Source organism: Akebia trifoliata, chromosome 12 (genome assembly GCF_017979445.1).
Source record: "Akebia trifoliata isolate Shusen 1 chromosome 12, ASM1797944v1, whole genome shotgun sequence".
NCBI lineage: Eukaryota > Viridiplantae > Streptophyta > Magnoliopsida > Ranunculales > Lardizabalaceae > Akebia > Akebia trifoliata.
The window spans coordinates 34486596-34508434 of record NC_141386.1 but is presented as its reverse complement, the minus strand read 5'-3'; the positions used below and the strand labels follow the sequence as shown (position 1 = coordinate 34508434).

The window sequence follows — 21839 nt, the reverse complement described above, 5'->3', positions numbered from 1 at the left end:
CAATTTCATAGTATTTACTTAATAAAACAAAGAAAAGAGCAGTTTAATGGCATTTGATGGACTCATTCTTTTGTCAAGGTGCATGCCTCAATCCACGTCATTTTAAATCCTATTGCATTTGAAAACCTTAAACTTGCACCATAAGGTCATTGAATTGGTTAGTAGCCAGCGAAATCTCTACGGAATCTCCGGATTGGGTATAAGATGGGGATAAAAAATATATGCCCAATTCGAAAGTTGTCTATTATGGATGGTTTGAATTGACCACATCAACCACTACTCATCTATGAAGAAAGTTCTACACTCAGTTTACATTAAATGCATTGAACTTATGTCGATGTAAAGTAAATTTTATTGTATTGCATCTCAAGTAAATTTATATCATTTTGTAGATTATGTGAGTTCCACGATTGAATGTGTTGGTCTCAACTCCTTTAGGCCAAGTTAAGCTCTCTTAGCAAAGACAATAAATTGATAATTACGATCTTATATTTGTAAGCATATTGTTTTGTTGGTAAAGAAATTTGCCTCACCCACAAACTCATATTTCAAAGAAAATATCATCTTGATGTTTTAAATTTGGGAGGGGTTCCCAGTCCAAGACTCTCTTATCAAGCTAATATGAATTAGAAGGAGTTTGAGATGGAGAACTAGTTTAAAAAAAAGTCATTTTCTTGAGTCCTGACTTGGTATCCTTCCTGATCACAAAACTTTCTAATCTTATCTTTTATACTTTCGTGTTCATTTAAACTTCTTTCTATGTGTCATGCTTCCTTGTAATTAAACTCCTAAGACTCTGAAAAGATCTATTGTTTTAAGTCATTTTCATGCTCATTCCTTTATAAGATGAGTATTGATTTTCTGACTCCCCCATGTGGCATACTCAAAATACTCTCTTGACGTAGCATGTGCTAGAACCATAGATTTTTGAAATCTACGGTTCTAGCACATGCCACGTGGGGGAGTCATAGTATCACAACTCTTATAAGAATGATCAATGTTATCAATCGTATTTATCTTCCAACTTGACTCCACGCTCATTCCTTTATAAGGATGATCACTCGGCCAAATTTGTCTTCAACCAAGTGTTCTCCATAAGTCACGTATCAAGTCCTCTTTCACACTCGATAAAACCGACACATGACAATCTCGGCTAACCTCACTCGTCAGTCAAGCCAAATCGTAATCCTAGAAGAGTTGACACATGGAGGTGTTAAGTCTTTCCATTTTTGCTTTTGTGGCTGCGTGGATGTCTTTTTATTGGTCCACGTCACCCAAGTGTAATTATGCACCTACAATTTTTTAACTTATTGGAGTTTAATCAAAAGTTAGATAAGTTGACTCGACTCAATCGACTTTCAAAGTGGTTAAATCCAAAAACTCACTAGTTTGAACCAATTCATTGTATTAAATTGGTATTTCAGTTGAGCCAACTTGGAAATAGAGAGTCAATTAGAAACTCGATCAAGTTATGACTTATGAGCACGGTTTCAAAACTCGTCCAAGACCAAGACGTATCACTAGAGTCATCTCGATATTAAGCATGGACAAGACAGACTGACAAATCAATTTTTCGGACGAGACATAAAACCCCACGTTCATTTTTCATTTTTTTGAACGAGACATCTCAAATGTATTAGAAAACTCTTCTGAGACAACTCAATATCTGGCATGGACAAGATGAGACGTGAAACTGAGTTTAAAAATCATGTTTATGAGATACTATTTAAATATTTGTATAAAAAAAATATGTATTAAACTTTACTTTAAAAATTAGGGGTGCACACTGGATTGGGTAAATCCGAGAACCAAACCAATCTGAAATCTTTTGGATTGGATTGGTTCGGATTGAGCATGGCTTGGTTCGGGTGTGGATTGTAAAAAAAAAAATCCGATTGATTTGGTTAAGCTTCGAATTATAGGTATAATAGAACCGAACCAATCCGAAGTATCTATTATAATATATATATTTTGTACAAATTTTTATATGTTTTAACAAAAAATTTAAAAAAAGAATGATTTTCTCCTAATGAATTTCAACTTCCTTTTTATTTTATTTTATGAGTATTTTGTGTTATATTCATATTTGAATATGATTCTAATATTAATTTTTTTCCCTTTTCATTAATTACAGATCTTTGAATTATAAGAATTTCTCTATCGATCACTCTCCCACTTGAAATACCCATGGAATTTTTATTTTTAAAAATAAATTCCAATAATTTTTGATGCATAGTAAACCGATGTAAGATTGGACTAAGGATTTGTTATTTTTGTGTTATGCATGATGCTTTGTTTATGTTGAAATAATAAGTATGTTGATGCTTTATTTATACGTGTTATATGTTATGCGTAATGCTTTGTTTAATATTTATTTTACTTAGTTTTAAGTTTTAACTATTTAATTTTACTATTGAAAATAATAAGTATGAGAACTGATATATGATCCGAACTAAGGTTAGTTTGGATTGGTTCAGTTCTATAGGATAATTGAATTGGTTCGGCTTCAAATTTATAGAATTGATCATGTTTGATTTGATTCCAATTTTGTCAAAATCTGAATCAATCCGAACCATGTATACCCCTATTAAAAATACTAAAACCTATTCAAAATAGAGAGTTTTTATTGCCACACTACCTTTACTAATGCCACCCCAAGATATGTGCTAATTCTTTGGGAACCCCTCTGCGTCTCAAAAGCCTAAACCCTACCTCATCCCCCTAACAGCAGAACTACTAAGTGAGTAGTTTCTCCAGCGAGGTAAGTGTGTCACTTCTTCTTCTTCTTTCAGATAGATCTCTGGTTCAATAAAGTCGACTTAAAACCCTAATAAGCACAACAACAAAACCCTAAAACCTGTAGTTTCTGGGGTTGTTTATTATGGTAAGAACTGAACTTTTTCAATCAGGGAGAATCCATTAATTCTGGAAATTTGGAATTTTTTTATAATTTGGAATTCCAGCTCTGATTAAATGATTCAAACCTTTTTCGTGGAATCATTTTTGCATTCTTTCTGTACTCTAATTTCTAAATGGAAATTCTGATCAACAGAGAAAGTGATGGAGAGATCTCTTCGTCTCTTCAGAAATTCCTTCAATCTCGTCAGAAGCTTCAGTGCTTCTGCAACTTCTGCGACGAATTCTCCTTCTTCGAGTGCACCAACATCAGTGTCGAAGAAACCAAAGCGTAAGAAGAAGAAGAACCTCATCGAAGTGGCTCAGTTTCTTCCCAATTGGGGAATTGGTTATCAGATGGCTAAGACTCACTGGACTGGAGTTTCCTATCAGATCACCAAGATCAATCTCTACAAGGTCTTGTTTATTTCTCATTTTATTTCAGTTTGGGTCTGTTTTTTTCATCGATTTTTACCTTAATAGGTTTCCTTTTTTGGGTTATTGTTGCAGGATGGTCGGCATGGAAAGGCATGGGGAATTGTTCACAAAGATGGTGAGTTTGTTTTCTGGCTTTTAGGGTTCGAAGTTTTGTATAAAGAGCCGTTAATGGTTTTATTGTATTTGAGTTTTCTGTGTTAATGTTCTTCTTTAGTGTAGAAGTCTTTATACATACTAAGAGTTCATTTAAGGTTTTAGTTTGGGAATATAAAATCTTTGACATATTTGAACCGAAAGAGTGATACCGTAGTGAGCCGAAAAAAGATTGTGGGTTCAAGTCCAACTCTCCATTGAAGAGAGACAAAATGTAATCATACACACATGTTAATGTCGGGAGTGTAGATTGGTTAATATGTTTGATTTTCTGATGCAAAGCAGTGGGGTTCAAGTCAAACCCGTTCCACAAACTTGCATATGAGAGCTGCATTGTGTGAACGTGCCGACTAGCTTAGTTGGTAAAGCCTATGGGTGATGATATGATACACATATGGCTAGGTTATCATTCTCTATATTGACATACCCTAATGGTGGAAAGAGTGGTTAGTCGCATAAGAAGATCACTGGAGGAGATGCGAGATCAGTAATTCCCCAATCCTTTCAGGTGATGCCTGCGTGGAATGGACAGATTAAGTAGTTTAGGCCCTCAGAGTCTAGCAAGAGATGGACAGAGGATCGTCTACTATCGCATGAGGAGCTGGAGAAAGTGGAAGAGATGCTTCAGGAAGCTTGTGTGCATTCCTTCGTGAAATCATTTTGGAAGGAGTTCCACAGGTTTGCAAAGTTGAACATTATGTAGTTCTCAGCGAATACTAAGGGGTGTACCTCAAGTTAGCGGTATTTCGTCCATTGATCAAAAACTGGATTTTGTTTTCTACATGTGGACAGTGGACACCAAGCGGAGGAGATCTTGGAGATTTTGGCTAAAACAAGAGATGCACAAAGATATGGGCAGTTGGAGCTTCGGAGGAGGGAGGGATTTCTTGTTAAAAAATATGGGGTCAATGTCTTCCCAATTTGCATTTTATTGAGATTTATGCTAAATTCATTCGTGTCACCACTAGCATTAAGCGAGCTACTGACAATACATTGTGATCTGTTCTTATCCAAAAACCGATCCTATGTGTATTCCAATTCATAATACTACAATAGGATAGTAACTCAGCCAAGAGCAACCCAGAGATGTTCTGGTGATCTAACTTGAGATCGTCCATGCCTAAAAACCATGCTAATGGATTCTGCCATAAATTCTTGAATCGATGTCTTTGTCGTTCAAGACAACACTTTGTCACCCTCATTTGCTGAGTTAGAATAAGAATCTTGGTTGGACAGCACAAAGGCCACTTAGTCATTGGCATTCCCATTGACACTTGGCCATTATGAGATTGCTCGTGTTGACAGCAGGCTTTGTAACATTGATTACTTTATTATGTTCATAACATTGGATGGGAGAAACCTTCTCTTTCCCAAATATGGTTTGTTGTGCCTCTAGACGGTGCGGAGATATTGAGATCACTTTTGGGTGGATAATTATCACCATTGTTACTGAGGAAGAATTAAGTAAATGGCATTTTTCGTACATGGTGCTCTGAATAATATTTTTGGGAGAATGAGGAAAGCTAGGTTTTCTTTATACCCATTACATACATTTCAGGTTTCATTACACTTGAGATTATGTTTAGTTGTTTTCCCAAAATTTATCAAGTGTTTATGTATACTGTGAGAGTTCTTTACACTAAATTGCCGGAGGGTTGCATTAGGTTGGTGCTTAGTGTGGAAATCCACGATCCCCCAACATGAATCCTGACCAGACATTTCAACCAACCCCAAATCTTTGTGTTGAGGCTTTTTCGTTGTTTCCAAACTTCCATGACGGGCTAGGACGGGCTAGGTTTTTTATTCATATTTGATCATTTGGATGCCTACCAGATAGTTTAACCTTCATATTATTTTTGCACTAGTAATGTTGAGTTGATGGTTTTAAGCATGTATATGCTAGTAATGTTTAGTTGATGGTTTTAAGCATGTACATTGCAGGGGTGCCAGCTGCAGATGCTCCCAAGAAAATAAGTGGGGTGCACAAGCGCTGTTGGAGGTACATCGCAAACTCAAAGAAACCCATAGAGAACACACCAAAACCAGAAGCTCAAGTGGCTTGATTCCTCATCTTTGGGTTGTGAAGGTGCAACTTTTCCTTCTTGTCTGCTTTATTTTCTGTTTTCTCCTGAGAAGAAAACCCTTAATTGTTACATTATCTTTTTTTATTGCAGTCTCCTTAGATCAATGTGATGTATTCCAGATTCAGTGGAGATCTGGCGTGCACTCCACGCTCTCTTTTGGAAGCTTGAGCAACGTATGGTTGGTGTTCCCTGTTTTGTAGAAGTTGCAAGCTGATCTTGTTTTTTTTTCCACCTCAAAGAGAAGAGTATTTGGTGGGTCCATTGAGATGGTTTTTCCCTTTTTATATAATTGCCTACATATTCTCTGTAGGAGTTATAGAGCTTTTGTTGTTGTCCTTGGTTATGTGATGATCTTATTTAGTTGCCTGAGAGATTGTTTCCAGCGTTGGAATACAATACAGATTCTCATTTACAAAATTGGTTTAATATTTCATACTATGTATAAGATTATTTCTATAATCACTGAAGAAAAAAAGATGATGTTTTTAATAAAATTGGATGGATTGGGTATTCCATTTGTTCTTAAAAAAATGTTCTAAAACAAGTAAAGAAAACATCAAAAAATTAAATTCAAGATCTATTTCTGGAACATTTTAATTCACTATAAACAAATATAAGGGTTCGTCATGCACACAACAAACTCATATCAATAATTCCTACAATTTTCCATTTTATTTGACCTCAAATGCACTGCAAATCAACCTATATTTTGAGGCCGTCTACATCGCCTATGATCCCAAGCATACAAATTGAAAAAATCATCAGTGGGCAGAGGCTGATTGATGCATTATTTTAACGGATTCCATCGTCACTACAGGCCACTGGGCCAGCTTTCTGTTTTTTTTGTTTTTTTTGTTTTTGTTTTGGAGTAATGGAAGGTATTGAACCTCTGATGATGGTACCATCATGCATATAATTTACAAGGTAGGCCATCCTTATTATGATTATTGTATTTGAGAGAGGAAAAAAAGTGAAAATAACCTATTAATAGCGTAAAAGATGAAGAACGATGATGGATGATGTGATGAATAGCAAATTCCTACAAGACGACTGATGACGTGATGAATTCGTATGTCCAACGAACAATCACCGAGTTCTCTAATTAGACATGAATCATAGGGGTGTCAATGAATACCCATTTACCCGGATTCGAAATTGAAACTCCAGTTCCAGTTCTCTTTTTACTGTAACTGATTAGAGCCGGGTCTAATAACTGATTTATTTATATTATACATGATTTAAGGTTTTCATATATTTCAAAATTAACGTATATAAAGTTCTTCAATTTCTCATATAAACTAAATATTAGTTGAATAAATTATAATTAAGTTGATGCTTTGTAGATCATATGTTATTTTTTAGAATAACTTTTTTTAATAAGGGTTTTAAAATATATTTTTCCTATTCGGTTCTTAAAGACCGAAACGATGAGTACCCATGATTTTTGACAATTTCGATTTGAATTCCACTTATTTTAAAATTGGATTCGGCACCGTCAAGAATCGAAATCTTAAAAATATAGTAATTATGATTCTAACTTTCTTAAGATGTGAACCAGAATCAACTCATTGACACCCTGTTGGATCATAACCAACATCTCTCTATATTTTTTTTAAGAAATATCGTAACCATATTTCCTCCTAACAATGGTAAAAATCTAAAAATAAAACCTTATCCCAAAGATTTGTCGTGGGCTGAAAAATCTTATTCCTTGGTTTCAACATCAACTAGTATTAAAATAGGAAAAAAAAAAGTGATGAAATAAAGTGGCAAATCAGTGGATGGAACATTTCCTCTTAAATTTCATGTAACGTACAAGTGATGCAAAAGAAAATTAATAATTAGGTTAAATATTTCTATTTCCAGAAGTAATCTCATCGAAAATCATGTAATTTTTTCTTTGAAAATCCCTACTTTTGATCCAAAACTCGGTTCTCAAAACCATAGCACCGTATTTTCGAGAACCCCACTTTAATTCCTTAAATCATGATGGCCAACTTGGCAACATCTGAATCGATATGTTACTTAATAAAATGACCCGCGAAACAGTGGATCTTTCCACTTGCTCGACGCATGGGCTTGATTCATTGCCGAGACACATTGAACTGCCTATAGCCGGTAAACTGACCAATTGAAACACTATTACTGGTTGAGGCTGTTTCCTTTATCTCTTCCATCTGTCCATGAAAATCTGCAATAACTTACTCTCCGAATTTCTTCACGACTATTCTTTCTTCCCTCGTTGGATTTTCCCCAAAACCCCTAAAAACTTCCCTCTTCGCACCTGAGATTTCCTTTGTTCATTCGATTTTGGTAATTATCTAAAATTTCGTTATTTATTTATTTATTATTTTGGAAGATCAGATCTGTTAAAAGTTATTGATCTAGCTGATGCATGTATTTATTTCTCCTGTTCGATCTTTTAAATATATATTTTTTATTTAGATTCCTTTTTTTTTCTTTTTAAGTTAAATTTTGTGTTTTTAGATGATATGTAGATCTATAAGTGTTTGTTTCGATCGAGAGGCACTCTGGAATCATTTAGTTTTCAATTGATGATTTGTGAGTTGTGACTGATGATATTTGCAATTCTAGAACTCTCAGAGTGGATTAAAATTCAGTGTTTTTTTATAATTATTTTAAATTATATCCTGTAATTTTCAGTTATTTTTGGTCAAATCTAATTTCTATCAATATTTTAATTAGGATAATAGCTGGATTGATTACTCACTATTAGTTGGATGTACTGATATGCTATCATCTATGTTTCGGGTTATCTGATTTGATTCTTGGGGTGAACGTCTGGTTTTTAATCCTTTCCATCCAGGGTTATGGAACATCCAGAAAGTTTAATGTATATCTTGTTCATTTGGATTGATACAGTAAATTGTCACAGAATTGGTCTTGGAGCTTCAATTATAAAAAATTATTTTCCTTCTCCGTCCGGATGAGTTTTCATGTTTTGAATATAATGTTCTAATGTTTGTAATTCATGTGGAATCAAATGTTTCTGTCTTGTCTTATTGCTTTTACTGTTATACATGAACTTTTTTTTAGTTAATTTATGTTAAAAGGTGTCTGATGGGAAACTGTCATCTGGATATGTATGGTATTTCAGATATCCATTATTTCTAATATGCCCAAACTAATAAAATCAGACTTTCCATTGTTTTTGGCTTACCATCGGTATTCCCCCACCCTTCAGGTGAGACTAATCCCATGGTCACACGCACACCCCTCGGAAAGTCCTACATGCAACTGGTTGAGTCGAGGGTCAACCGGACCCTGGAGGGTGGCCCCAAGGAATTCATTGTTTTGTGGGGTTTTGAACTCTTGACCTACCCTTCCTGAGGAGCTTATCATGGCTCGGCTTGCCACTAGGCCAACCCCTTGGAGTTCAAACTTTCCATATATCCTTTGTTTCTATCCGTAAAAGATTTTCATATTAAGGGCTGGTTTTCCATCTACGGAAGGATAGGTTATGATTTACTACCTTATCTAGTTCATAGTATATTAAGAATTTATTCTGATTTTGTATTTTGTTTGTGACATTTGGTATTGGTCGGCTGATTTTTGAGTTTGTTTGATGCGTAGGGAACCCTAGGTCTTGGACCATGGATGATGAGAAGGTAGCAGAGGAAACTTCCAGTCGTGGAAACGAATGGGAAGTTGTGTCTCTTACAACGTCAACGTATGCTGCTGCACCTGGTCCGTCAAATGATGATGATGATCATCATGGTAACGAGTTCAGCAGTAATGAAGATGAAGCCTCTCGTGCATTGTTCATGTCTGGTCATTTTGTGTTTCCACCTAGCCAACACGAGAATCTTCCATTGGAGCCCGATGAGAATAAGATCTATAATGAACCGGGGGATGAAGGTTTGGGTCCTAAGGAGGAGCCAGGATCAGATGTGGAAGTAGGGGAGAGATCAGACAATGTCAAAGGAGTGGAATTTCCAGGTGATTTGTATGCAGATCATGGTAGGTTATCCGTTCATGATGCAGAATTTGAATCAGGAAAAGCTTTTCAAGGGCTAAATTTAGTTGAAGAAGACCAGGGCATATATGATACTGCTAAATTTAGTTCTTTTCATAGCGAAGCAGACATGAGTGAATCAATTGAGTATGGTGAAAACATAGTTATTCCTGAACCTAGTGATCCTGCCCACTTCAACGTGGATTCTCATTCAGATTCCTCGGAGTCTCCAAATTCTACAAAAGGAAATAAATTTAATGGATCTGGCCTTCCTTGCGAAGCATGGTGGAAGAGACATGCAGTTTCCTTGTATGCTCAAGCAAAGGAAGCAAATGCATTTTGGTCTGTTTTTGTTGCTGCAGCTTTGATGGGCCTTGTAATTCTTGGGCAACAGTGGCAGCAAGAAAGCTGGAAGATTCAGCAACTTAAGTGGCAATTCAGTGTTAATGATGAGGTATGCTCTACCATTCAGATTAAGTGAGGTTTGACATGTAGCATATAATTTTACTCGTTAAAGTTTTCACATTCTAGCAAGGAATTTTAGCTGTGATTGGGGATAAAATTCTGACTTATTGACATTTTGTGCCATATAATGTGGTGAGCCAAGTTGGGAGCTTCCAATTATTGACACACTTTAGTGATCTCCAACCATTTTGGCAATCTCAGTGGGTTTCTGTGTCTTAGTTTGCATCTGAATAAATTTTAGGTCAATGTGGATGCAAGAAAGCATTTACCACAATGCACACTTCCACACATGGCTTCTATAAGTTGAACACGGAAAATATTTAAGGCACTCAAGACAAGTCTGTCCCATAAATACTAGTAAAGAAGTAAAGACACTAGTGTATATATATATATACTTTGTCACAAACTTTTCTATATGGGATTTTAGTTTCCAATCCGCATTCATCTCTCGTCTCAGTTTAGCTGCTAACTCTCATTGGGGGTTGTGTGTTCAGAGGGATTTTCCCCCCCAAAAGTCTCTCGTGTACTTGATTGACCATACAGACATGTTGACATATCTTTACTCAAGAAGTAATCATGGCACCTGTAAGAGTTTTTCCCTTACCTGCAGAATTTAAACAAATAAAACACATGCAAGTGCAATTTACTACCTCCCACTCCCCACCCCCCCAATATAGAGGCTTAAAACATGAGAGGGATGAACAGCAAGATATGCTTGACATATGAATCAAGTTAACATCAGTTCGATTCTGTATCCAAATCATGACTAGTATGGTGTTGCATCCCCTTTAATAACAAGTACCTGCATCAAACACCCAAATTTAGTATCAAACTTGGCCACGGCCTATATTTTTGGATCTGTTAAAGACATGAAGGATGGACCTTTGGAAATCAACTTTCTTCCCATGGACTACATTTTTTTTTTGTAATCTTATAAAAAAGCCCTAAGTTACCCATCATTGAAAAGGTTTTAATATTAATATTTCATCTGCTTAAAGAAGAGATTACCTGTCTTGTGGGTAACTTCTGCTGGGATTGAGACCCATTGGTTTCTACCTTCTAACCAATAAGTCTGGTTGCTGACTCTACCTGCTCCAAAAATGAAAAAAAAAAAAAAAAAAACCTAAGAAAAGCGGCAGTAGCTTGTATAAACATTGTAAGGTAGTATTGATGAAAATCCTTCAAGTCTGTTAGAAACTTTCCTCCTCCATTGCTTGGTAATTCTTACACTTTTGTTGCTTTTGGCAGAAATTGAACTGGATGACAGGTCCCATCATTCGATTCAAAGATGTGATTGTGGGTGGCCACCGACGGGGTTCTGTTATTAAGGGCACTGCCTTCACTGAACGTTAAGATGATGACGAAAAATGCAGCTAGCAGAGGGAGACAATTCTGCTATATATATGGTTGCAAGTGTAATTCACTGTTTTCAAATGACATGCTAGATACTTAGATTGCTTATTGTTATGCTACTTATTTTCAATTGTGGCAGACTTGATTTCTAAGCTTGAAACTTTAGATGAAGTACCCAAGAAAATCTGAGGTGAAACATATGAGAGCTTGGAATATGTCTGAAACATGCTTGCCCAATTGAATTGTATTTTGTGCATTTATTATTTCCCCCATTTTCCTTGATTTTGCTTACCATGTTCACCCCTATCTATTAAATTATGAGTGCTGATAATATGACAGACTTAACACATGCTGACATGAAAGCACATAACTTATTAAAAAAATAAAAAAGAGAAAAAAGAGAGTTTCTCTCTCCTTCCCATAGTGAAAAAAAAGAAATTTCAGAACTGATCACCTTGTGACATTCAAAAGTATGGTACGATGAAATGGGGTCGTAGAGGATAAAATTATATAAAGTTTTTTTTTTTTATAAAAAAAATAGTTATTTTTCACCATGAATTTTATTTTTAAATGGGGGTGCTCGGTAGCCGTCCGTTTTATACTCAATGGATCAAGCTCGAAAAATAATTGTTTTTTTTATTATTTTTAATATGAATATTTTCATGAAATTTAGATGTCTGTGTTGTTGGATTGTTAATGTGATAATCAATGTGAGCACAACGATCTTTTTTAATATTTGAAATCTAAAAAAGTAAATATGTGGGCAGAGAATGGGTGAGAGAGAGAAATTCTCTCTTTTTTTTATAAAATAACTTATATACTTGCACGTCAGCATGCGTCAAGTTTGTCTACTAAAAGTCTGTTATATTATCAGTACTTTTAAATTATTTGGGATGTTTTCTGATTTTTATTTTAAGCCAAAAATAAGGCAAATAATGATAGTTCTTACTCATATAATTGCACCCATATCTTACGGATTAAAAGAAGAGAGAAATTAAGGTAGTTCTGAAATTTTGAAATGTCTTAGAAGAGATATAAGGGGGGGAGTTGAAATTATAAAATATTTTATAAGCATTTCTCTCCACTTTTGGGAGGAAAAGGAAATTCAACTTTTTTTTTTTTTTTTCATTTAACAATCCAAACATGAGAAAGGGAGAGAAAGTCATTTATTTTCTGTTATCTTCTCTCCATTTCTTTCAACCAAAACACAACGATAATATAAAACTTTTTCTATAAAAAAATATAGTATGAAAATAAATTTATTTATCTAAGAAATATTGCAAGATAGCGACACATGATAAATATATATATATATATATATATATATATATATATATATATATAATTAAAAGTAAAATATATTTTAATAAAACATTGCTGACAATAACATTTTATATTGCATTTTAAATTTTAATATAAAAAATGCTCATCAAAATTCATAAAATAATATAAAACACTATACTGTCCACTGAAACTTTTTTTGTAATTTTTTTTTTTATCTTCACTATTATAATGAGAGAAGGAAGGTGAAGTAAAGCGTTCAACACCAAAATTAGGATTCTAAAAATGAATATTTAAACTTAATATCATCAACGTCATTTTGGTATAAAAAAATAATTCAAGAAAATTGCAATCCCACATCCTTAAAATCATGTTGGTTGATTTTCAAAATTACAAATTACAAAAATATCTATTTTACTAGGTTGGATTTATTTGCACACACTAAAATGACCAATTATACCCACTTGCTTGTGATACCCACCTTAACTTTAAAATAATTATCTACACATATCTAATAAATGTAATTTAACCAAAATTACTTATTTCACCTACCTAAAAGTACCGAATCATTTTTCTTCTTCTTTACATTCAGAGAGGTTTCAATGAGAGTTTAAGTTTTGATTTTACTCATTTTTCTTACCCTAACACTTCCAATCGAGTCGAAGCTATTCGCATGAGAAATTTTTATTCGATAGGTATCTACCAAGTAAAATTTGTCAAAATATATTTGAGTTCTTTGATTTAAAATCGTCGTTTTGAGATTTTGATATTGTTCCTCCCCCCCCCCCCCCCCATTTTTCTTGATGATTAAAAGCAAAAAAAAAAAAAAAAAAAAAATTAATGAAATAAAATAATTTGAAAAATAATCCTAAAACTTAATCTCCATTTATTCAAACTCTCACAAAACTCATAAGGAGATGATTATTGAAGAAGAAAAAGAAGGAGGATGAGGAAGGAGGAATGAGGAAGAGTGGGTTTTGGGTTTTTTGTTCAGGGAGCGGATCCTTTGAGGTTCCATTTTCTTGTTATTGTGCTCCATCAACGGTCGCTATAGCTTGAAAATTTCACAAATGAATTTTGGTCTTTGTACCACGTGGCACTCTTATCAACCACACTATAGGGAATCACAGGAAAAAAGTACCGTAGAGGATCCACTCCCTTTTGTTCAATAAGTGGCGGTGTGGTGTGTGCAATAAGCCAAAATGAAATGGTAAAATGATAATTTGATTTCTTTTTAACAAAAGTCACTTAAGTGGGTGCAAATGGACATTTCGATCTATGCAAATTGACTACTCTTTTTAAAATTTAAATATAAAAGGTATAAATGAAAAAAAAAAATGTTCCGTGTGATGAATATGCTTAGATACTTGTGTCCAAATCCTTAGGATTTAAAATAGGTCGGATTTAGGTCGGAAATGTGTCTACTCATATCTAGATTTTTAATTCCAATTCAAATCCAGATCCAGATCCAACTCGAATTCTACTAGTTCAAACCATATCCAATTTTTTTTTACTTTCATTAAACCCATATCTAGATCTGAGTCGATCAAATTAATTGATTCGGATCGGATAATTTTAAATCATTACAAAGTAATTTATTAAAAAAATGTGGCTTAAATGTAATTTAAACTCAAAATCTCTTTCCATTTGAAAAGAAGTTTTAACCATTTCATTATTGATGAAAGATAGACTAAAAAATATAAAAATGTAATATATACAACATATAAAATAATATATCATTCAGATATAAACGGATATATGGATGGGTCCATATCTGACTCAGGTCAAGGGACATCAACCCATATCCGACCCATATTTTAATTCGGATATACTTGAGAAACTAAATCTGCTAAAAATCGAATTCGAATCACTCAAGTTTCGGATAAAATCCGACCCATTTTAAGCCCTACAAATCCTCAAGTTTGCCCCCCTTCGTCACTGCGTGCTAAGTGCGAACGCAGCAAATCTCAAAGGAGGTAAAAAAAACAATACTGTAATGCTCGCTGAGAATTCTAAGCCAAGAAAACCATTTTAGGGATTTCTAGCCTATCGATCCTAAATTAGAGAATCAGGTAGCTTGTCTCTCTCTCTCTCTCTTTGAATTTTTTTTATTTTTTGAAAGGTAAGAAAAAAAAAAAAACGTTCTGTTTTGATTGGAATCGGCATGTATTTGTATGCGATAATCTTTGTTTGTTAGTTCTAATTTAAATTAGACATGTTGGGTTTCTAAGTTCTGTTTGGATCTGAGTAGATTAGATTTACTAGTGTTTTCAAACGAAATTGGATCGATTCATTTGTTCGGGGTTGTGTGGATTAGTTATCTTAGGGTTTAGTTTATCTTTTATAAGTTTGTTTGTTGTAGTAGTCTAACTACTGGTGTTGGATTGAATTTTTAGGGTTTAAAACTTGGATTACGATTAAAGGGTTTATTTCTTGTTATTGGATTGGATGAAAAATGTGATCTTTTCTTAGCTGGGATTTGTATGATATTGCACAGACCTTGGATCTGTAAGTTTTTAGTTAAGGACCTGTTTGAATTAATGCATTTTTATAGGTATTTATTGCCTTATTGGTTATCAAGAAAAAAGAAAGAAAGAAACAGAGATGACTAATTTCTACAATTTTGTTCCTATATGGTTTTCAGAATGATTTCTTGATATCCTGCAATTAACTTTATTATTAGAAGAATTCAAACCATTGTTACTTTCTGTAGATTTTTACTCTGGGTTTCCATTAGGGAACTTAAAAGGTTGAGATTTTTTTTTCCCTCTTTCTAGGGATGGATGTATCTGAAACCAGTTGGAATTACATGAAACGGGATATTGAGGAGAGCTTGGAGAAGAAAAGTGACAGAGTTGGAGACGAGGAAGACTGGGAGGGTAGTGACAAGAGGAAACACCGGTCGAGCAAGTCAAGAAAACATAACAATGCAGAAGAAACTGAAGAGTGGGACAACAGTGGAAAGAGGAAGAGTTCTTCCGGGGACAGAACTGAGGGTAGGAAGAGGACAGATGACTCGAGTAGGGTGGCTAGTGAGGATGAGGATGATTACGACATGAGAAAGGAGTTGCGTGCGAAGCAGATAAAGAAAAATCAAGAGGAGAGGTCTGAGAAGAAATCGAGCAGTGGGTATCGAGATAGGGAATCTGAAAGCAGTCGAAAGGGCAGAGATGTTTCCGGGAGTAAAGGTCATGATCTAGCTAATGAAAGCGAGAGGAACTCATCAAGGAAAACAAGCTCAAAGCCCTCAGGTCATGAGGGTTCTCAGAGCAAAAGTAAAACCAAGGTGGACAGTTCCCATGATAGTGATTTTGAAAAGATGCAGAATAGAGATTCTAAGTATTCAGAAAGGAAGGAGAGCAGCAGAGACAAAGATCGTGGATCTCGTGAGCAAGAGAGGAATCCAAGGAGTAGATGGGATGAGCCTGACTCAGTAAAAAAGGCAGAAGAAAGTAATTTTATGGATAAAGTCGATTCAAGGAGCGGGAAGGCTTCTGATGTTAAGCATGGAAGTGCTAGAGAGAGAATTGTAGATGTGAGGAATGAACACAGTGAGGCCAAAAGCAGGGTGGTAGAATCAAGCAGTGATAAAGGAATGAAATCCAGCACCGGGGATGAGAAAAGGGTTGGTGGGGAGAGGACTAAGAGCAGAAGTAGGTCAGAGGCTCAAGAAGAAGATGATAGGCCAATTTCTAGAACTCGGGAAGAGAGGTTGGATGGTCATAGAGATGATAAGTCGAGGAGGGTCCGAGAAATACCAAGTGGGTTGATGGAAGATGTTGACTCAAGTGCCCATAGGTCAAGCACGAGGAATCACGGGGGAAAAAATGATAAGTATAGAGAGCAGTCAGAACCTGCACATGGAGGCAATGAGATTGTTGGAAGTCGAGAGAGGTTTGTTAAGGCAGATGAGGATGGACATGCACGTGCGAGAGATAGAAGTGGGAGGGAAGGTAGGCACTCGAGACGGTCGTGGAGTCCTGAGAGGGGTGGGAAGCATCGCCAAGAGTCAGATGACTCTGAGTCCGATAATGAAAGAATCATCAGCCTCAAGGGGAAGGAACGAGAAAAAGGGGCCTATAGGGATGATAGATCAAGAGGTCATGATAGTAGTTGGAGTGACAGGAACAACAGAGATTATGACAGTTCCAAGGAAAATTGGACAAAGAGGCATCATGACATCAATGATAAAGAGACAAGAGATGGGGATGTTGACTTTGATCATGAAAAGGAATGGGAATTACGAAGGCGGGAGCGTGAGAGGACTGACAGCGAAAAGCTTCGTGCTCAACCTGGATATGGGAAAATTAGAAGCAGGACCGAAGGTGCGAAAACCTCATCGAACTATGGGAATTCTGATACGATAGAGATCCGACCCAAGTCTGTCGATTATGGAAGGGAGGAATCTGGATCAACCTTAGCTGGGAGGAAAACTCCTGATTTTACCTCAGCCATGAGTGATGAGGAGTGGGGATATCTTCCAGACGACAGGGCAAGAATGGCTGATATTTATGGCCCTGGTGATGATCCACAGGAAAGGTATCCCGATGATGGTTCCCCTATGGGGAGGTATAACATTGACGTGCTAGGAGGAAATGGAAGAGGGCAGAAGGGTGTAGGGGGTTCCAATCGTAGTGGTTCACAACCTCCGTTTGCAAATAACCCAAGTTCGGGCTCTTTTAATAGAGTACCTCTGCAAGGAATGAAAGGAAGTAGACTTGGGAGAGGGGGAAGAGGAAGGCTTACAGGGAGGGATGTGCAACGGCTTGGCATCCCAATGCCTATGATGGGACCCCCCTTTGTTGGTCCTATCGGATTGCCACCAGGACCCATCCAACAACTTGGCCCAAATATGTCTCCTGCTCCCGGTCCACCAATTGGACTTGGTGTCTTTATTCCGCCATTTCCGGGGCCTAATGTTTGGCCAGGAGCTAGAGGTGTTGATATGAATATGAATATGTTAGCTGTACCAGCTGGCCTTTCTCCCGTTCCTCCTGGCCCATCAGGGCCTAGATTTCCCCCAAATGTGGGAACTGGCCCAAACCCTACCATGTATTTTAATCAACCGGTTCCTTCAAGAGGGGTGTCCCCAAACATTTCTGGCCCTGGTTTTAATGCTATGGGAACAATGGGACGGGGAATGCCTCATGATAAAGCTCCGGGGGGATGGGGTGGTCCGAGAACTGGTGGACCCGGTAAAGCTCCTTCCAGAGGGGAACAAAATGATTACTCGCAAAATTTTGTCGACACTGGTATGCGTCCTCAGAATTTTATAAGGGAGTTGGAGCTCACCAGTGTTGTGGAGGATTACCCAAAGCTGCGGGATCTTATTCAGAAGAAAGATGAGATTGTGGCCAAATCTGCTTCCCCTCCCATGTATTACAAGTGCGACCTGAATGAGTTTGTTTTGAGCCCTGAATTTTTTGGAACCAAGTTTGATGTTATTCTTGTTGACCCGCCTTGGGAGGAATATGTTCATCGAGCTCCTGGGGTTGCTGACCATATGGAGTATTGGACATTTGAAGAAATATTAAACCTCAAGATTGAGGTACACTTATTCGCCCCCCTTTCTTCCTTGCCAAAAAATTTTTACTTTCACTTTAAATTCTAGTTATAATAATTTTCTACCATATCTCTGCAGGCAATTGCAGATACACCTTCTTTTATCTTCCTCTGGGTTGGTGACGGTCTGGGTCTTGAGCAGGGCCGACAATGTCTTAAGAAGGTATATATATTGGTTGTGTCCTACCAAAAAATTGTATTTCAGTAACTGGGTATTGTCGTAGTTTATCATATCCATTAGATGATCCCTTAAGACAAAAAGGGGGTTTGAATTGCTTCTCTTGAGCTGCAATATATGTCCTTTGTTTTATATACTCTCTTAAGAAGCTAGTCATCTGTACCTAGAACATTTTTTCTCAGTGAAATATTTCAAGTTTGACAAATATAGATAAATTTTATTTTCTTATGAAAATATTGGAATCATGTTATCTGTTTCTTGTTTTTTCTTTTCCCCTTGAAAGACTTTACAAAGGCGTTATAATGTTTCATGGCATTTGATGCTTATAAGTTTCTTAATTTTTAACTTTAGAATTTTTTTTCCCGTAATTCAGATATATATTTCCCTTGCAAAAGAATCAGAATTTTCTTATAAAACATTGAGAAGTGATTGTAGAATTTCCTATGGATTTCTCGTCAAAATATTCCTGTGAACTGGTTTTGTGACTGTGTTCTCGGACACCGTAGTTGTTCGCATACCATATCTCCAATGTGGTTGGTCTGGGTTTTCATACGGTTTCTGTGTTCTGGCTTTTGTAGTGGGGTTTTAGAAGGTGTGAGGATATATGTTGGGTGAAGACAAACAAAACAAATGCAACTCCAGGCTTGCGACATGATTCTCATACTTTGTTTCAGCACTCAAAGGTTGGTCATGATTTTCTGCTGGTTCTTAACGTTGTGGATTTACTGCTCTTGCATCCTTCAAGATAACTGTTTTATGAATAGCTTTCTTGCTTATTAAATATGCCTTGCTTATTTCTGTGATGAAGGAACACTGCTTGATGGGCATTAAAGGAACGGTTCGCCGTAGCACAGATGGCCATATTATCCATGCCAACATCGACACAGATATTATAATTGCAGAAGAACCTCCCTATGGTTAGAAAGTCCTGTCAAATTGTTTAGAATTATTTTTTTGTCATATTTTAATTATTATTTTCTATGCTGAACATTGTGTCCAACCTTTTTGCCAATTGAATTGTAGGTTCAACTAAGAAGCCAGAAGATATGTATCGGATTGTAGAACATTTCTCCCTTGGACGCAGGAGGCTTGAGTTGTTTGGTGAAGACCATAACATTCGGTCAGGTTGGGTGACTGTCGGGAAAGGATTATCTTCCTCTAATTTTAATTCGGAGGTACAATATTCATTTAACACCTTGTTATGCCTGGGAAACAAAATTAAATTACAGGATATAAATCCACTTCACTCTGACAATAATTCGCTAGAAATTTGGAAACTTGCAGGCATATCTCAGGAACTTTTCGGACAAGGATGGAAAAGTTTGGGTCGGAGGGGGAGGACGGAACCCACCGCCAGATGCACCTCATCTTGTGGTGACAACACCTGAGATAGAGAATCTTCGACCCAAATCTCCACCTCAGAAGAATCAGCAACAACAGCAATCAACATCCCTCTCCCTTGTAACAGTCAATTCCACGAACAGATCAAGAACTGCTGGGAATTCCCCACAGAACCCAACCGTGCTTGGTCTGAACCAAGAAGCTTCCAGCTCTAACCCTTCGACGCCTGCCCAGTGGACTTCAACTATGGGGGGCTTGAGAGGACCAGATGTTGGAAATGTGGCTTCTGAGGATAAGTTCTTTGATGGTTATGGATACAATCCATCTTGTGGACAAGCAAGCGCTGACCATCTAGAGTTTGAGCCTCATGGACCCCCCAATTTGTTGTAACTAAAGCTTTTCCAGCACCCTAATGTGGTGCTGTTGAGGTCTCTGTAATCCTTATGATATAATTGGAAAGAAAATTGCCTTTGTATCCATCGCTGTTTTTTCCATTATTTATTATATAGCTGTTAGATCTACAGAAGAGTAACTTGTATACTGGATGATAAGATTAGAGAGCTGCTATTGGCACCCCATCTGTTACTTATTACACCCAATTTTCTTAAATTATTTAGCACGCCCCCTCCCCCATTAAAACACACTTTTCAAATCATAATCTCAACATTATAACACTGTTCAAAAGATTTAAGTAGTTGCCTACAATTATGGTTAGGCTTCTTTAAAATCCTACACGAAAACAGGAATAAAGCTAGAGAAACGAGAGAGCTTCTATTGGCACTCCAATTTTTACTTATTCTCAAGTATTCACTTATTTTCCATTTTTTTAGTAGGGGTGTAATAAGTAAAAGTTGGGGTGCCAATATCAGATATCTAAGTTTGACTAATAATCATAATCAACCTATATTCCTTGCCTAAATCGGTGGAAGTTAAGATTGAAAGACTCGTGAAGAATTTTCTATGGAATGATAATAATGATAGCAGAAAGTATTATTTGATGAATTGAAAGATGGTGTGCACTCCAAAGAAGAATGGAGACTTGGGGATTAGAGGGCTAAAACTAACAAATAAAACTCTCTTGGATAAGTGATTTTGGAGATTCGGGGAAGAAAGAGATAACTTGTTGAGGAGGGTGGTTCAGGCTAAATATGGAGAAAAGAGGTTTGGTTGGTATAGTGATGAGGCTAGAGGAACTTACGGGTGTACTGTGTGAAGAGGTATACTGAAGGGTGTTGATAAGTTTGATAAGGAAATTAAATTCAAAGTTGAGTTGGGGGACAAGGTTCAATTTTTGTAGGATTTTTGGTGTGGAACTTCATCTTTGTTTACTCAATTCCCATCCTTATACGCTTTTTCTTTGAAAAAAAAAAAAACTCAGTAAAACAATATCTGATTTGAGACTGATACACGAATTCTTGGGATCTGGGATTTAGGAGGAATTTTAATGATTGGGAATTGACAGAGATTACATCTCTTCTAGATCTCCTTAATTCGATCCAATTCAGAGAGAACGAGAAAGACAGAAGGGAATGGTTAAAGGCTAAGGATAAGAAGTTCTTTGTCAAGTCTTTCTATTATTGCTTACTTCTGTTGTGTGAAGTTTCTTTCTCTCCATTTGTCATTTGGTCCACTTTTATTCCTTTTAAGGTGTCTTTCTTTTTATGGCTTGCCTTTTTGGGTAGAATCCTCACCTTGAATAATTTGATCTGTTGGGGGTAGATCACCACAATTTTTGCTATCTTTGTTCGAAGGATGGGGAGTCTGCCAACCACATTTTTATTCATTATTCTTTCTCTCGTGTTATTTGGATGCTCTTCTTCTCTTGTTTTCAGGTGGATTTGGTTCTTCTTTTATCTTTTTTTGCGCTTTTAGAGGGTTGGAGTTTGAATATCTTCTCTTCTAGAAAAATGCATCTTTGAGTTATCCTTCATTTCGCCATTGCTTGGGGCCTTTGGAGAGAGTGCAACAACAGAATGTTCCATAACAATGAGAGCTCGTCTCACATAGTGATTTTAGAGATTTTGAGGTTTCTTTTCTTTTGGTCAAAGATGAGTAAAAACTTTGAGGGAGTGTGCTTCCAAGATTTTGTATTTAATTGAAAAATCGTTTGTGA

At 36.4% G+C, this 21839-nt stretch overlaps 3 protein-coding genes across 5 annotated transcripts; all 3 read left to right on the top strand.

Moving 5' to 3' along the window:
* Positions 1-2620: 2620 nt before the first annotated feature.
* On the top strand, positions 2621-5936 carry LOC147389813 (uncharacterized). 3 transcript variants are annotated; one of them, XM_086419573.1, is made up of 5 exons: positions 2621-2761; positions 3053-3312; positions 3406-3448; positions 5428-5572; positions 5690-5936. In XM_086419573.1, the coding sequence occupies exons 2-4, from the start codon at positions 3061-3063 to the stop codon at positions 5547-5549; spliced, it is 417 nt and encodes a 138-aa protein (XP_086275699.1). In that variant the 5' UTR covers positions 2621-2761; positions 3053-3060; the 3' UTR covers positions 5550-5572; positions 5690-5936. The 3 variants fall into 3 exon arrangements, with proteins under 3 accessions (XP_086275699.1, XP_086275697.1, XP_086275698.1); XM_086419571.1 differs by having other exon boundaries at positions 5661-5936; XM_086419572.1 differs by having other exon boundaries at positions 2745-2884; positions 5661-5936.
* A 1748-nt stretch (positions 5937-7684) lies between these two features.
* LOC147389812 (ATG8-interacting protein 1-like) lies at positions 7685-11646 on the top strand. Its single transcript, XM_086418903.1, has 3 exons — positions 7685-7883; positions 9165-10000; positions 11260-11646. The coding sequence occupies exons 2-3, from the start codon at positions 9185-9187 to the stop codon at positions 11362-11364; spliced, it is 921 nt and encodes a 306-aa protein (XP_086275029.1). The 5' UTR covers positions 7685-7883; positions 9165-9184; the 3' UTR covers positions 11365-11646.
* A 2939-nt stretch (positions 11647-14585) lies between these two features.
* LOC147389811 (uncharacterized) lies at positions 14586-20205 on the top strand. The gene is made up of 7 exons (XM_086417955.1): positions 14586-14717; positions 15423-18193; positions 18287-18370; positions 18964-19068; positions 19194-19302; positions 19409-19560; positions 19670-20205. Exons 2-7 carry the CDS (start codon positions 15425-15427, stop codon positions 20114-20116), a joined length of 3666 nt encoding a protein of 1221 aa, XP_086274081.1. The 5' UTR covers positions 14586-14717; positions 15423-15424; the 3' UTR covers positions 20117-20205.
* The last annotated feature ends 1634 nt before the right edge of the window (positions 20206-21839 follow it).